The sequence below is a fragment of the Bos indicus x Bos taurus genome, chromosome 6 (genome assembly GCF_003369695.1).
Source record: "Bos indicus x Bos taurus breed Angus x Brahman F1 hybrid chromosome 6, Bos_hybrid_MaternalHap_v2.0, whole genome shotgun sequence".
Lineage (NCBI taxonomy): Eukaryota > Metazoa > Chordata > Mammalia > Artiodactyla > Bovidae > Bos > Bos indicus x Bos taurus.
In genome coordinates, this window is record NC_040081.1 from 69,140,713 (window position 1) to 69,156,070 (window position 15,358).

At 41.8% G+C, this 15,358-nt stretch overlaps 1 protein-coding gene across 2 annotated transcripts in view; it reads right to left on the minus strand.

The window, feature by feature from the left end:
* The window catches only part of LNX1 (ligand of numb-protein X 1), a 186,362-nt gene that overhangs the window by 6,023 nt on the left and 164,981 nt on the right, over nucleotides 1–15,358 (minus strand). For both annotated transcript variants that reach the window (XM_027544502.1, XM_027544503.1), the window contains 3 exons: nucleotides 7,594–7,728; nucleotides 3,897–4,074; nucleotides 2,674–2,902 (listed from right to left, as the gene is read on the minus strand). In XM_027544502.1, coding sequence (XP_027400303.1) covers nucleotides 2,674–2,902; nucleotides 3,897–4,074; nucleotides 7,594–7,728 — 542 coding nt within the window. The remainder of the gene's footprint in view (nucleotides 1–2,673; nucleotides 2,903–3,896; nucleotides 4,075–7,593; nucleotides 7,729–15,358) is intronic.

The window sequence follows — 15,358 nt, forward strand, 5'->3', positions numbered from 1 at the left end:
AAAAAGATAACAAATACATGTCTGAACTCCCTGGAAAGAAGAACCCAAATAACAGAGAACATTTATCTCGAATGTTAGATGCAAAGAGCAAGCCACATGGCGAAGGAAAGAAATGAGACGGATCTCATTTCTCCACATCACCACTCAGTGCTAGTCAACAGTGATACATCACCTACAAAGTCCAAAAAGAGATGATGAGATTGTTTCATAACCAAGTAACCTGTCACAGGGCTGTACAGATGCAGCATGATTTCTTTAACCAGTTCTTACCAGTAGTGGGCATGACAGTACTACAGTGAGTATCACTGTACCTTATGAATTCTTTTCTCAGCATTGCTTGTGAAAGCTAAGAGGGAAACAACCCAGTGTCCACTACCAATAGGACTGGCTGAATCAATATAGCACCTCATGCGAAGAGTTGACTCATTGGAAAAGACTCTGATGCTAGGAGGGATTGGGGGCAGGAGGAGAAGGGGACGACAGAGGATGAGATGGCTGGATGGCATCACTGACTCGATGGACATGAGTCTGAGTGAACTCCGGGAGTTCGTGATGGACAGGGAGGCCTGGCATGCTGTGATTCACGGGGTCGCAAAGAGTCGGACACGACTGAGCGACTGATCTGATCTGATACAGGAGAATACTCTCAGCCGTGGAGAGGAAGAGGCAAGCGGATGTGTCCTGATGTGAAATGATACCAGTGTATATTTGTAGATTTTAAAAAGTATGGTATAGCACATTGTGTGTTACCATTGTATGTGTGTGTGCATCTGTACCTAGACCAGGGGTCAGCAAACTACAGCCCAGCCCAACACCCAATTCTATAAATAAGCAGCCATACCTATTCATTTATGTGTTGAGCATTTACTGTTTATGGCTTCTTTTGCACAACAGCAGAAATGAATAGTGGCAACAGAGACAGAAAGACCCTCCAAACCTACACTCTGTGGCCCTTTTCAGAAAAAGTTTACCAACCTCTGACACTGACACTCCCTGAAATATTACACAAAGAACTGGTAACCGTGACCTCTGTTGAGCAGATCTGAAGGGCAAGGGCTGAGAGAGTCACTTTCAGAGGGTCACTCTGTTACCCTTTGGTGCCTCTGCATGTTCACTTTGCTTATTACATGACTGCAAGGAGATAAGTGGATGAAGGAAAATAAGAATTGCCAGGGTGACAGCAAACCAGTGTTGTCATTTCATGCTTTCTATTCTTAAAGGAAATGAGCAAAATTCACGTTAGACTTCTGGCAAGAGCAGGGAAGCGACCTTCCTGGTTGTCCAGTGATCAAAACTCTGCAGTTCCACTGCAAGTGAGGTGCGTTCGATTCCTGGTGGAGGAACTAAGCTCCTGAAAGCAGTGCCAACAAAAAAACAAGTAGGGAAGTGCTGTGCCAAGGTCAAGGGCAAAAGGTAGAGGGAGAGAAAGCCATTCACTTGGTTGTATTTGGACTGAAAAAACATCTCACATTTGCTCTGCTTTACATGAATGAACAAGGAACTTCATTGTATGACACATAGCTTTCAAGTTCAAACATACTTCAAAATGATCTATTTTAACAGACTGCAGGCTTAGATTTTTTTAATATAACTTTAATACTCTCTTCCACTTAGGCTCAGTTTTAAAATTGTTAAAGACTTTTAAACTCAATGCTCAATTTTCAACCTAAAATGTACTCATTTTTAAAAACATTTTATCAAGTGAAGGCTCAAAAAGGAATCCCGGTTTGTATTTAAGGTAAGGTTGTTTTTTAAAACCTCATTTAAAAATTAGAGGCCAACCTATTCCCACCTGCCAAATGTACTCAAACCAAACATCGTACTTTGATTCATTTAATCCTTTGCCAGCATGTTGTCATCAGCAATGCCCATGTTTAACATTGAAATCACACATTTGGGATTTTTAAGGCGCTCCTTCATAGGCCAAGAGTTCACACTCTGATGCAGGTGAGCAAACCTCAAGTTTATCTGTCCTGTGAATATTTGATTTCTGTATCTAGCCCTGAGCAAGGTTGCTCCCAAATCTTTTCCTGAACTTCTAAAACACTTAACTGGCTTCCCTATAAGGCTCTAGTTACGTCTCACTAGAATGACAACCCAGCCACTTCCTGAAGGCTTACACAAGAACTTTACAAGAGTAGGAACTAAGGAGAGGTGATCTGAGCCAGACCCTCAATCACACATGCCCCAGCATCTGCGCGAAAGGAAAATGTGCTGCTGTGTCGCTTTGTGTCTAGCCAGGGCCACCCAAAAGCTGGGTGAAGAGGGGAAGAGAGGGGAAGCCACGGAAGTTTTGCCTCTGCAGGTTCCCAGTGCTGCTGCTAGCCAATTTGGAAAACGGGACCTTCCCGTGGCTCCAGGGTGTGTGAACACAAGCCCCTTCTCCCTGTCCGCTGGGCTTCCTGCTGCATGTATGACCCACACCACCATACATGGCAGCCCTGTAAGCTCCTCAACAGGAGTGCCCATATTCAGGCTTTCATTCCTGCCTGAGGATTACTGTGTTTTCAGTTACAAAAGGGAAGGCGAATTATTTCAAATAGACCCACAATCACACATGGGTCTCATTAAGATTGTTAGTGCCCAGAATCAGCCCGAGAGAGTGAAACAGTGGTCTACGAACTATAATTGTTTCCTCCCACACCTCCCCAAGGATGTCACATTGGAACTCACCGCGGTAATTCCAGCCACATGACCCAAGAGGGGAACCAGTCGCTGGGTGGGGCTGTGTCTTGGTCAGAGTCCAGGGCTGCCAGGCTGCTGTCATCTTCCTGGGGCTCATACTCTTTGACTTCCAAAGCTTTCAGTACCACTGAGGAGGACGTGCTTTTCAATAAACCAACTGCCTCACTCCGGCTGACTTCAGTCAGTTCAATCCCATTCACATTCAACAAAATGTCACCTAGGGGCCAGAGAAGCAGAAGCCATTCTTAGTGAGGCTGCAAATGGGAACTTCTGCTGGAGAGGATAAGGGGCGGCGCTGACCAGGATGTGGAAAAGTGAGGGCAAAGGACACCCTTGTGACGTGAGGTTCGTTCTCACATAGCAAATTGTGAGCAGCGTGCATGTTGCAAAGTGTTGAAAAATTGTGTGTTGGCGGGGGGTGGGGGGGGGCGCGGGGTCAGGGGTTTCTAAACGTACATGTTGGTATTTGGCTCTTGCCTTTAAAATGGGGGGAAGGAAGGGAGCGGGAGGATGAGAGGAAGACAGAATAGCCATATTCACTATTTAATCAGAGAAAACCTACTTTTTTTCCCCCTTCTCTCCCCCACCCCCTATTTTTAGCACAAAGGCAGAGCAAGGTGGCAAAAGCTTACACAGAGCCTGGCATGTAGTAGGCACCCAATAAATACAGATTGAGTAAATAAGCTTCCCATGAGATTAGGCATCTCTTTCCTTAGAGTACCCTGGATCACATTAAAGTAGTGAAACTTTTCACCAATGAGAAAGTATCTGGCGTGGTATTTTCACTTAATATTCATTGAATCAAATCATTTTGCCTATCCAACCCATAAATACAGTTCACAAACAGTTTCATCACTGGTCATTCCAGCAAAGAATCACTTAGAATGAACAGAACCAAATTACTCCACTTAATAGAGGCAGCTTGCTCATAATTGCAGTTCTTTCCTAAATTAATGCTTGGCATCCTTGGCAGGTACTCACTTTCCCAGCAAGCAACGTGGCCCACCGTCAAACCACATGAACCAAAAGGGGTGAAACCCAGTCCAGCAACTATATTCATACCAATCATGGTCAATAAGTAAGAGATGTCCTGGCCAGATCACCCTCACATTCTCTTGTTAATTCTGGAAACAGTTACCTAATCCAGGAAGCCACACTAATTCCTTTTAACACTCTGCTGCCCTAGTTCCTTAAGTCTCTTTACTTTTTACCTGTTTTTATTCTTCCATCTCTGCTTATGACTCCTCCGGGCTCAACACTGATGACATAGATGGGCAAATCCCACTCTGTGTGTGATGCGCCCCCTGCAACGGTCATGCCGAGTGATTCACCAGGGTCTTTTCGGACACTTACTACTTTCTCATGACAAGTGACCACAGGATGGAGGGGCTAAAGGCACAGACGGAAAAAAAAAAAAAATACATACATACATATATATATATATATAGCACATTTGTTCACAAGTGGGTTTGAGTTGCTTATATACAAAAACTACCAAAATTGCATAAACATGTGATGGAGGTTCTTAGAGGAAGGGCGGGGAGGGGGGAAGAGTTGGGGGGAGACAGATGCAGAGAACTCACTTGGTCCTCACTACAGAGTTACATTATCCCAAATGCCATTGGCTGACACGGAACATTTACATTTCAAATGGAGATGAAAAAAATGGAAAGAGGAATAGGGTGAAGACCACTGGAGAAATATTAAGTGTACAAAGTGAACTGCACCTGAGATTTTTCATGTGACTCATTTATTCCTGATATAGTGAGTCAACATTTCATGAAATTTGTCACTCATGAATATCAGCACTTTTTTCTAAGTTAAAAGAGTAACCATATTTAAAGTAAATGGTCCCAGTTTAATTTATTCAGGTAATCACAGAAATCCACAAAGAAAAATAATGAACTTCATAGATATTATCCTCTAAAAACTCACCAATATCTGGGTTTTCCCCAGCTGACAACTTTATTCTTACTTTATCGTTCTAAATAATGTGCAGTTATACCCTTTAATTTTATTACATAAAATATACACATTGTATTAATAGAATAACTTCTAAAATTAAGAGAATTGTGATTTTTTTAAATTTTATTTTATTTTTAAACTTTACATAATTGTATTAGAATTGTGATTTTGATTCAACAGCACAAGACTAAAAACATCAAAGCCATATGCAACATTATCTTGAAAGCATTAAGAGTGAGTCAAGGAATATATATCAGTGAATATACATCAATATATATTTTTCTAAAAAGTTATTCTCTTTCCTGCTTGGGCAGTGACCAAGCAGATTAAGTCAGCATGTGCACTGCAAATAAATAGTTATAACACCTGATCAAACCTCAAGGAGGTTTATGGTTCAAAACATAGCTGATAGTTCTATCTAAAGAAAGAAAAAAAATTTTAATTTGACAAAAATAATCATGTCACAGAACAAAATGTAAGCGTGCTTCTGAAATAAGAACTTGTATTAGTTTTTGCATATTCATAAAGGAGCTCTGAAAGAAAAAGGAGGTGAGTACTGGGCAGGGCAGATATGGGTGAGAAACTATGCTTTCCATCTTTTGAACTCTGTGAATATATTATGTATTCAGTAAACCAAATGGGCTGTAATCAAACTTCTGTAAATTTGATGGTTTTCATAATACAGAACTAATGCTTGCATGCACAGAATCAATTTTTAATGCTTCATTGTGAAGCAAGATAAACCTAGGATTTTTGAGCATTTATTACCTCATGATTTCCTATGGTTTTAAATAACCCATGTCTCTTGTAATGGTTTTATTATATACAGTAATGCCATGTGAGTGTATCCCTAGCACTGAGAATAGCATTTAACACATTGATGACAATAAGTACACATCTGTTGAATAAATGGATGGATAAACTGCAAGTTGCCACACCTTGTTTTTGATAGTAATAGAATAATAAATTGGAAATTAATAATTATAGCAAGGTATATGCTGCAGTTAGTACTCCTAACATCAGGGGTGTGTTTAAATAAACCTTAGAACTTTGAAGTGCCGTGTAGAGATGGGTTGTGCAGGTGATGTAGCCACACTCAATCGTTCTTCAGCTTTTCAATTGGCTAAAAACTTCTCTGTCTCACAAATCTTGGTTTGCCTTCTTTCGGTATTTCTTTGAATCATTAAGTGCCTACTTTAAAAAAGCCATATTACTTCCTAAACAAAACTTGAGTAGGGTGATGAAAAACTAAATCATCACGTCTATATGTTTTAATTTTAAATACAGCACTGTGTGTGTGTGTGTGAGAGAGAGCGAGAGAGAGAGGACACTCCAGAGGGCAGATAGAACTATAAATTAAAATAAAAATAATTACAATTTCCCACTAGGCCAGTCTGTTATGTAGGTTTTCCAGGAACTGGACACATGACAGAAGGTTGCAGCAAAAATTTGATCAGATTACCCTATTTCCATGATTCATGATGGTTAGGTGGAAGGGATCATAAAGCCACAGTGCTGGTGGAAGCCGCATTCTTAGTGCTTTAATGAACCAGAATATAATATGGTCTAGTTAACTCACACTGAAACTTTAAATAATTGAGCTAATAAGCCAGTTTTCCATTAACAGATACCATTGGTTTAATTTAAACACTAATGGTATTTATTATCAAAAAGACACCAGGTAGTCATTATCCATAAAAGGTTTTAGCAGGAGGTACTTGGTTTTTCTAGATTGCTTATTGTAAACAAACCTAAAATTTATGGATTTATGGGGTATGGCTGGCTGGCTGGAGGAAGGCGAGGTGGTGTAGCCTTGCAGGCTATGTAGTTAACAGTATACAAAGCAGAGATATTCCAAAATAAAAAATCTGTATCCATTGCTCAAAAACTCAAACTTGTGAGTTGTTCCAAACTGAAACACAGCCTGATATAGAAGGTAGGCATTCCTAATATCTGTTGCAGGAAGAATGGGCTACCTATAAGAGTTTAGTGACAAGTGATTTAATGAAACCAGGTCTCAGGAGAAATGACAGCTAGAAACTCATTGCCATCACAGTAGGATGCCAAGCCAAGGCATAGGACTAAGCAAGGTTTGTGTTACTTGGATACCCATCCAAATGGGGAGGGTACAATACTGCCTCTAATAAAAGCCACAGACAAAAGTACACATTGGCCTGAGTCACCTCACTTAAAAGACGCTACAAATTGCTGACCTGAAGGAGGCAGTCTGCCTAGTGATGCATTCTGCTTCATCCACAGTGTTTTAAAATTTTTCTGGAATTGAAAACCATAAGGACATACGCTCTGTAATTTGTCCCAATCCCCACCACTCCCTAATATTACATCAACTTGAATGTTTTTATTATCTTCCTGGGTATTCTTGCAAAAACAAACACACTAAAAATAGAAGGGGAAACAACCCTGGTGGTCCAGTAGTTAACACTCATGCTCCCACTGCAGAGGGCATGGGTTTGATCCCTGGTTGGGAAACTAAAATCCTGCATGACTTGTCGTGCAGCCAAAAAAAAAAAAAAAGATAGCAGAGAATCATTCATTTTCAGGCAGATTGGGTACTTCAAAAGCCAGAAACCAAGCCACCTTCCTCATTTCAACGTGAATAGGAACCGTCCTTAAACAAATCGCCTGTTTTAAAAATAAGACATCTATTTGGCTTAGACTAGAAATTAGGTCCCATATGAGGTCTGGTTTTCACGATTGAGTTTCAAAACACTCCTGTACCTTTCCCTCTCCTCCGTGGAAAGGAGACACCTGTTATCTCACCATGTCGCGAAGATGGGATTTGGGGCTTTTGTTTTACAAGACAAGTCAAACAGTGTTTAAGTGATGAAGTCCAGAGATGACACTTAGAAATGTTCAAGTGTGCAGGTTTCCCAAGAAAGAGCTCCCTGCAGGACCAGTGGACATATCCCGGCTGGGCCTCACCTTGGGAGTGTTGCTCCTGTCCCCTGACTCCGGGGACTGGCTGCCGTTGCTGTTCCAGCTGGCTTCCTGAAAGATGTCAGGACTGTGCCGCCGAACCTGGCGGGATACGACGAGGTGAACACGCCTTTCACTGGCCTGCGTGATGAGACACAGGTGTTAGCCACTTGGAGCTTCCATCCTAAACATCCAGCACCAATGACTTAGCGAGATGTCAGTCTGGTTTTACTTTTCTTTTTAACTTTTTATTTTGTGTTGGGGTATAGCCGATAAACAGTGTTGTGATAGTTTCAGGTGAGCAGCAAAGGGACTCGGTCAACGTATGCCTGTATCCATTTTCCCCCGAGGTTTTACCTTTTTTATGGAAAAAAATGATTTCCCACATTCTCCATGATTATACCCACTTTGTAATTTGGCAAGAACTTGAGTTATTTCCTTTATCCCTATACTTTAGGTAACGAACATCACTTCAAAGGGAGAAACTAAGGAACATTTGACTCATTCAACAGTCTTTGAAAAGACACTGTTGGGCATTGCTAACTTATTTTTAATGAACTGCACACAAGCCACGACTGAAGGACTTTCCAGCTTGAACAGTGTACTGTGTAAAGTTGCAGCCTAGTCCAAATCCCAGACCCAAGGTCTAAGACCAAAGGCAAAGAGTAAAGAAAAGAAATGGAGTTGGTGACGGCAACACTCCCACTGCAGGAATACGAATCCTGTGAGTGACAGTTTCAAGCTTCTGAGTATTGGAAAAGATGAGCATTTCAGAAATCTGAGGATGACAGCAGGCTCTAACACAACCTGATTTGAAGGCCTTTCCTGATCTTTTTTTTAAATGTGACAGTCACTAATTGTGTTGACCAGTCCTCTCTGCTATGTACCCTGACAAAGAGAAGCTGCACTGCTTATTAGGAAGGTTGATTCCACACCATGAACCTACCAATTGGCTCTCTGCCACTGAGGAGTTTCACTTGTGTTTGAGAACACATGGGGTCATTATTCTAGAACAACTGACTACAGAGGTTCCAGACCTGCAGGCCAGATAGACGAAACCTTGGACCTGTGAAACATACCTAACAAGGCTCCCTGATGGCCCAGGCTGAAGGAGCCTGCTCACCTCCCTGTCACTTGAATAAAAGCTGACTGTGGCTGAGGCATGGCTGGATTTGACTGGAAACCAGGAAAGAGGCTTGGGGACCAGGGAGGTGGAGAAGAGAAGACTAAGTTCTAGGCATTTTCCCTCTACATCCCCTCCCCTAGCCACCAGCATCACAGCACAGGTGGATGGCGGCCTACCTGCCCTCTTCCTTCACTGGCACGGTTCTCAGACCATGGACAAGTCAGGTCATGAAAAGAGGCCACGGAAAGTCCATGTTCTTCTCCATGAGCTCAGACAATGGGAGTGGAGTTGTTCACTTCCTGCCTCTCTGCCTCTTCTTTCCCGTGGCCTGAAAGTCACTCTCAGGAACTAGGATCTTGTTTTAAAATCTTAAGCAATGAGAACGCCACCAATGAAATCAGATCCCTACAGTTGCCTAGCCCAAACTTTGTGGCTTTACATTCTTCTATTAATATCTCAGGACTCTTTAGAAACGTAGGTGTCATCAGCTGGGTGGTTATAATATAGATGAATGTTTAAAAACAGCTGCTAAAGTACAGTGCCTGTTGTAAACATCATGGTGGATGGTGGGCCAGCATGATTCATTTCACATACATGTAGAAAACCCTACAAAGAAAGTTTAAGTCCTTTACTTCCTCTCCTTCATATCAAGCTTGATCATCACTTCTGTTGCTCTGCCCAGTCATCACTTACAGAGTTGTCTCCCCTGCTCATTTGCCTATCTCGAATTCCCTGATGTTTCTCATCATATATAAAGCTTGTGTCAGACCAGGATAAAAATAACAAGCCCAGGAAACAACAGCGAAGTAAGCTGACATGAAGAACTATGGTACTAGCAACTAAACTCAATTCTTGGAAGAGGATTTTGTAATAGCTTTTTCTTTATACTGTAAGCCCCACTTATCCAAATGAGGTTATCTCTGGGAACTTTTTGAAGCAAAAGTCACTAAAAGATAAGAAGTGGCAAACATTCAAGTCAAAACTTCAGCTGCTGAGTCCAAATATGCTCTTTATCTTCAGGGAAACTCCAACGTTTTGAAAGATCTCAGTGGTAGGTTTGTATCTAGGCCCACGTGCTGTGCCGTATTCAATTTGGACTAGCAGCAGCTGCAGGCCTAAGCACCTAATAAGAACTGAGAGAATCAGAGACAGATTGAATCAACTCGCTAGGCAATATCCCAAATGCCAAGGAGTAGCCTGTAAGAGCTATTTAATTCACATTTTCCAGCATGAATTTCTCACTGGATTTTCAAATGCTGGCTCTGGCAGAAATAACACTCCAATAAATAACCCTGGTATCAATTTACTTGGAAATAAATTCCCTGCAAGGCTAGATCCCGGGCTCTTACCAGCCACCTTATAAATTGCTCTCAGAGAGATGCTATTTGATGCTCTTTCTTTCCAAGTATTTGAAGTTGAAGGTGGAAAATGGGCTAATGTGTTTATCCTGGCTTTAACTCTCAGGAGCAGCTGGATTTAGGGCTGAGAAATAGCCCTTAGCACCAGATAGCCTTTCTTTCCACTGGTTGAATGTAGTGTGAATGTGGGATGAGTATGAGAAGGAGGGGGGGAATCATAGAAAGACTGAATGAAGGAGGGAATGGCAAGAACTCGCTTATTTCATACCCACATAATCTGTGCCAGGAGGAAGGGGGGCAGCAGACCTGTTGTTTAACTCTCAAAAGAAGAGGGGGCCCCACTTCTTTCTGGCATATCTTGGGATGCTGTAATTTGGGCAAAAGAACTGTTTAACAATTGCAACTGAAGTAACAGACCAAGCTAGAGGTAATTTTCCTCTCCTCTCTTCTCTCCCTTAAACATTCTAAATTTCAATCCAGACAAATTCTGGACATAGAGGTTACAAGCTGCACAGTCTGACTGCAGTACCATATTTTTTCTATTCTAAGCACCCAAGCCTTAAATTCCTCTTCTCCCTTCCTTGTTTAAGGGGAAGGGATTCTAATGGCCTCCACCTTCTCCCCTGTGGACCTCCACTTGCTGGCAGGCCTCTCTACAAACATTCTGTCCCTGCGGTTGACAGGTGTCTGCTAGACTAGCCTCTAAGAGCCTCGGGGACAAGGCTTCTGCCCTCAGGGGGTTGTCCTACTTCAGGAAAAGTCTGAAGCAGATGCCAAGGAGACATGAGTAACACACATAAAAGCCTCCTGAAGTGGGACCAATTACTCCTAGCTGAAAAAACAGGACAAATCTCATATTCAGAGAAAACCAGAAGGTTAAAACTGAATAGCATTTCTCATGGAAAAGCTTGTTTGCTTTTGTTTCATTTAATGATTTCTCTGCTCTTTTGAGATTTGACTCAAAGCTGCCAATCATTTTTATATGATGAGAGTAAGCAGAGGTCACAAATGACAAGCATAGTCCAGCAGCCTCACTTATATTTAGCCCATTTTAAAATAATACAATGCCATCCCTCATAGCTGGAAGGAAGAAGAGTCTGAGAGTGCTACACTGATGTTTTCCAGGGCGAGCATCTTCCTTTGTGTTCAGCTTGGAAATGGTTCTTTTCTCTACAAAACCCACTGCAGTTGATTGTCAGGATGCAACAAGGACCAGGCATTTCAGAGTAGAGAAGTGGAAATCAAAGATGCCACTGCACCAGAGGCCAGGACAGATGTTCTGCAGAGCTGTGCCCTGGAGCAGAGTAGGACTCTGTACTGACCCACTGTGTCATGGTCTATATGGAGGCTAGTTAGGGCAGAGCAAGAGTTGATAGACTACCTGTACTTCAAAGTGTGGTGACCAAGCCAAATTCTCTACCTATTCATGTCCAAAACACTGGAGTTAGACCAAATGCACACTAGCATTTGCTGCTTTATATGTGTGTGTGTGTGTGTATACACATATATACACACACATGTATATATGTATATATATATATATATATATATTTATACATAAACACATATATTTAAGCATACATGTGTGCATGCATGCATGCTAAGTCGCTTCAGTCTTGTTTGACTCTTTGTGACCTATAGACTGTAGGTTGCCAGACTCCTCTGTCCATGGGATTCTCCAGGCAAGAATACTGGAGTGGGTTGCCATGCCCTCCTCCAGGAGATCTTCCCGACCCAGGGATCAAATCTGCATCTCCTATGACTCCTGCATTGCAGTAGATTCTTCACCGCTGCACCAGGGAAGCCCATATTTTAGCATATGTATATATATGCTTAAGTAAAACATTTTGTAAACTGTAATTTGTGTGGGTTTGGTCATTGCATTGACATATTAGCTTCAAAAAATCTCAAGTTAGGAGTTACCACACTCCTGCCCCCTCAGTGCTGCAGAGTATCATTCTATACAAAAGCCTGACACAGGGGACTCTGAACTGACTGATGGGCAGCCTGCTTCAGTTCCCCTCCAACTCCTTGCCGTGTTGTAACCCAGTGTGTGCTTCAGTGCATCCAATGACAGTGAAGTCACGGTGTCCCACGGTGGTGCAGGCCATTTTTAGACAGCACTAATTAGCAAGTTAGCCCTTAGGTTGAGTTTAAATTTGTCTTTCTCTTGCTTGTCCATTGGTTCTAGCCATGTCCTCTCAGGCAACCCCAATCAATTCCCATGTGACAAGCCTATTTGAAAATAACTCTCATGGCCCTCCCTTAGCTCCTCTCATTTCCAGGTCAAGGATTTCTAGTTTCTTTCATATTTAACAAGTCACCTCAAAAACATGAACTCTGAACTCACTCTGATAAAGTTGAGTTGGGTGTGTGTATGAGAATTAGACCTAGAAGATATATCCTGGTCTGACCAGCAGAATAAAGTGTTTTTGGATGGACCAGCTGCACCCAGTACTTTATTTATGGAGTTCCCATTTTGTCAATTCACATATGCATAAAGACTGTCTCTGTTCCATGGGGCCAAGACCTCCATAGGTGTCTGTCTTGGTTATTGCTGCTTAATTGAAAGATGACAGGGAGGTTCCCAAGATGCTGCTGTGAACACATCACAGCAGTGCAGCCTGCCTCTGAGATCACGTGTGGCACACAGACCACACACAGCCATGCAGGCAATAGGAGGCATCCGAACAGGGTTACCCCTGATATGCTAGCAAAGTAACAAAGTTGTCAGCTGTTCCTGCTGACAGAGCAACATACTGCACAGTGAGGTACAGAAACAAAGTCCTTGCCCAAAGGTTCTGCCAGTGAGCAAGAGAAGAGCTGAGAAACAGAAACATGTCTCCCTACAAGGAAACCCTCCTACACTGTTGCTGGGGATGTAAACTGGTGCAGCCACTATGGAAAACAGTACTGCAGTTCCTCAAAAAACTAAAAATAGAGCTACCTATTACTTTGCCAACAAAGGTTCGTCTAGTCAAGGCTATGGTTTTTCCAGTGGTCATGTATGGATGTGAGAGTTGGACTGTGAAGAAAGCTGAGCACCAAAGAATTGATGCTTTTGAACTGTGGTGTTGGAGAAGACTCTTGAGAGTCCCTTGGACTGCAAGGAGATCCAACCAGTCCATCGTAAAGGAGATCAGCCCTGGGTGTTCATTGGAAGGACTGATGCTAAAGCTGAAACTCCAATACTTTGGCTGCCTCATGCGAAGAATTGACTCATTGGAAAAGACTGATGCTGGGAGGGATTGGGGGCAGGAGGAGAAGGAGATGACAGAGGATGAGATGGCTGGATGGCATCACCGACTCAATGGACATGAGTTTGAGTAAACTCCGGAAGTTGGTGATGGACAGGGAGGCGTGGCATGCTGCAATTCATGGGGTCGCAAAGAGTCAGACATGACTGAGCAACTGAACTGAACTGATGATCCAGTAGTCCTACTCCTGGACTTATATCCAGACAAAACTATAATTCAAAAGATACATGCCTGCCTGTGTTCATAACCGCACTATTCACAACAGCCAAGACATGGAAGCAACCTAAGGGTCCACTGACAAGATGAATGGATAAAGAGGATGTTATGTATATACAGTGGAATATTACTTGGCCATAAAAATTGAAAAAGACCATTTGTAGCAACATGGATGCACTAGAGATGATCATACTAAGTGAAGTCAGACAGAGAAAGACAAATATCACATGATATCATTTACATGTGGAGTCTCAAATGACACAAATAAACTTATCTAAGAAACAGAGACAGACTCAGAAAACACACCTGCGGTTGCCAAGGGATGGGTTTGGAAGTTTGGAATCACTTTACTATATAGCAGGAATTAAAACTGCATTGCACATTAACCATGCTTGAATAAAAAAGTTAAAAGAAATCTCTCTCACTGGGCAGTAAGTTGGGGGCTCCAGAATTACAACTCCAGGTTGAGCTAATAGGGCAATGTTAATTGCTGGTCTCTATAAAATGAGCTTGGTGAAGGCAAATCCGGTATGTCAACTAATTCACCATTGAGACTTTAGCTCCTGGCACAGTCTAAAGAGAATTGTGAATGTCTTTTAGACAGGCAGCAGCCAACTTGAGCTAAGGGTGACCAGAGTTGGGCCAAGAAGAAAGGAAATTAAGGAGGCTTTGAGGAAAAGTGATGAATAGGACCTTAGGGTTTGATGAGGGTAGAAAAGGAGATTTGAGACAGCAATTTGATCTATTTTTCCCACTAGACTTTAGCTGCATGTACATCTTTATGTTCCCAGAAGTGTATTTTCAAGTGCTAAGAAATTAACAACGACAGTCTGACTTATACAGGGTCAAACAGATGTCAGTGACAAGGTCAAAATAAGAATTTAGGTCCTGAACCTCAGCAGAATGACCTAAGTCCTCAAACGCCATTTCTTTTATGGCAACCGGAAATTACTCTGATTGATTTCATTCCATAATAATAAAAAACAAAACAAAATCATGTGTGGAGACATGAGAGGTGGGGAAGGGTAGTGAAAGTTGGGGAAGGATAGTGAAGTTTCGAGATCCCCTAATATTTGCAGTGTAGCTGAGCAGGAGATTCACTCATAAAATTCTGAGTTGAAAAACTGAACAGTTTTTCAAGTCATGCTTGAACCATGAATGCATGGAATCTGGAGCTTTGTGTTAAAAGCCATTTGGACTCTAAGAATTCAGCTCAAGAAGAATGTTTTCAAAATCTACGTACTGTTTAGTCTTATGTGCTTTAAAATGACTACCATACCACATTAAGAAAATTTGTTTAAATAGAGATTATATTAGCTGCACTAATCTGTAAAACACATATACACACACAGAACTCTTACTTCATTGGCAAATCTTACTGGCTCCAGAGGACAAAAGTTCTGCCCCTGAGCTTATGAACTGGAACCACCTATTTAGAACAAGTGTAGGTAATGTGAGTAGTCCATTATTATTAAATTTCTGAATCTGTTTAAAAGCCTATTATATCTTTCTAGAAAGTCTGAAGAACCTGGTTGTCAGTTGCTCTTTAGTGAAATAACTTCTCACTTAAACATTAATTCATGTGAAAGGGAAAGAAAATCACATAAACCTATATTAATGAGAGCTCATCTTATCACAACCTCTGCAAATGGTTTTGAATTATTTCAGCTTCTGCATCAAGTATGGTAAGTTGGCTAAGAAAAAAGGGCACAAAGGAGATACTCGAATTTAAAATCCATCATTGCTTTCTTCATTTATTAACTATATACACTTGAACTCCTAGATATATATTCATGGATTCAGAATTGCAGGTA